Source organism: Eimeria necatrix, genomic scaffold, assembly GCF_000499385.1.
Source record: "Eimeria necatrix Houghton genomic scaffold, Enh_scaff1743, whole genome shotgun sequence".
NCBI lineage: Eukaryota > Apicomplexa > Conoidasida > Eucoccidiorida > Eimeriidae > Eimeria > Eimeria necatrix.
Genome location: NW_013655039.1, coordinates 3,945 through 5,153, shown reverse-complemented (window position 1 = coordinate 5,153; position 1,209 = coordinate 3,945). Strand labels below are relative to the sequence as shown.

Below are 1,209 nucleotides of genomic sequence, written 5' to 3'. Positions count from 1 at the left end.
CCACCCCCCGCACCCCCCACCCCCAAACCCTAAACCCTAAACCCTAAACCCTAAACCCTCACGGTGAAGTTGGCTTCTTTGAGTTTTTGCGCGAGCCACTCGACTTTGGTTTTGGTGTTGCAGAACACCACGGCCTGCGTGATGGTGAGAGTGTCGTAGAGGTCAGTGAGGGTTTCGAACTTCCAGTGTTCTCTTTCGACGGCGACGAAGAACTGCTTAATGCCTTCCAGCGTCAGTTCGTCTCTCTTCACCAAAACGCGGAACGGGTTCGACATGAACTTCGTCGTCATTTCCAGCACCTGCAAACCACAAATTAGGGTTTAAACCACGATTTAGGGTTTAAACCACGATTTAGGGTTTACGGTTCGGGTTCGTGCTCCCGGGCCGACGCTGACTGGCCCGTCTTTCCCTTGAAGTGCTACTGAAGCGCGTCTCTCGCGCGCACCCAGGGTTTCTCGCCTGTGCGTTAGGGTTTAGGGTTTAGGGTTTAGGGTTTACTTCGTGGGGCATAGTAGCGGAAATGAGCACGACTTGGGTGGCTGGGGGGAGGTATCTGTAGATATCGTAGACTTGCTGTTTAAACCCCCGATTAAGCATTTCATCGGCTTCATCCAAAACGAGCATCTTCAAATGCCGCGTCGAAAAATGCCTGTCTCCAATAAGATGAAAAACCCTCCCGGGAGTCCCGGAGACAATATGAACCCCCGCCTCCAAGGCCCTAATATCGTCCCCCAGTCTCCTCCCCCCCACACAACACAAAACCTGAACTGACAAATAGTCTCCTAAGGCCAAACAGACCTTCTGAGTTTGTTCTGCAAGCTCTCGAGTTGGAGACAACAACAACGCCTGCGGGTCTCGAACCCGCGCGTCCACGCACTGAAGGGCCCCCAGGCAAAACACGCACGTCTTGCCAGTCCCCGACTGCGACTGCACGACGACGTCGCGGCCCTGCAGGATGGGCGCGACTGCGCGCTGTTGGACTGCGGAGGGCCTTTCGAAGCCGTAGGCGTAGACGCCGCGGAGGAGTTCTTCTTTGAGGGCCATGGCCGCGAAGGTGGGCACTACGCGGCACTCCTCGGAGGTTTCGAATGTTAGGCCGCTTTCGGACATTTTCGCAAGGGGAGACGATCCCAGGGGGAAGGGGGACGATCCCGCGTGTGGGGTGGCGATCCCCGGGAGGGGGAGGGGGGGGGGAGCGAGGGGGACCTT

The 1,209-nt window shown here is 57.0% G+C and overlaps 1 protein-coding gene across 1 annotated transcript; it reads right to left on the bottom strand.

Annotated features, from left to right (window-relative positions):
• Positions 1-50: 50 nt before the first annotated feature.
• Positions 51-1,110, bottom strand: ENH_00021450 (hypothetical protein; the record flags this gene model as incomplete). Its single annotated transcript, XM_013584588.1, has 2 exons — positions 51-299; positions 499-1,110. The coding sequence occupies 2 exons, from the start codon at positions 1,108-1,110 to the stop codon at positions 51-53; spliced, it is 861 nt and encodes a 286-aa protein (XP_013440042.1).
• Between the last annotated feature and the right edge of the window lie 99 nt (positions 1,111-1,209).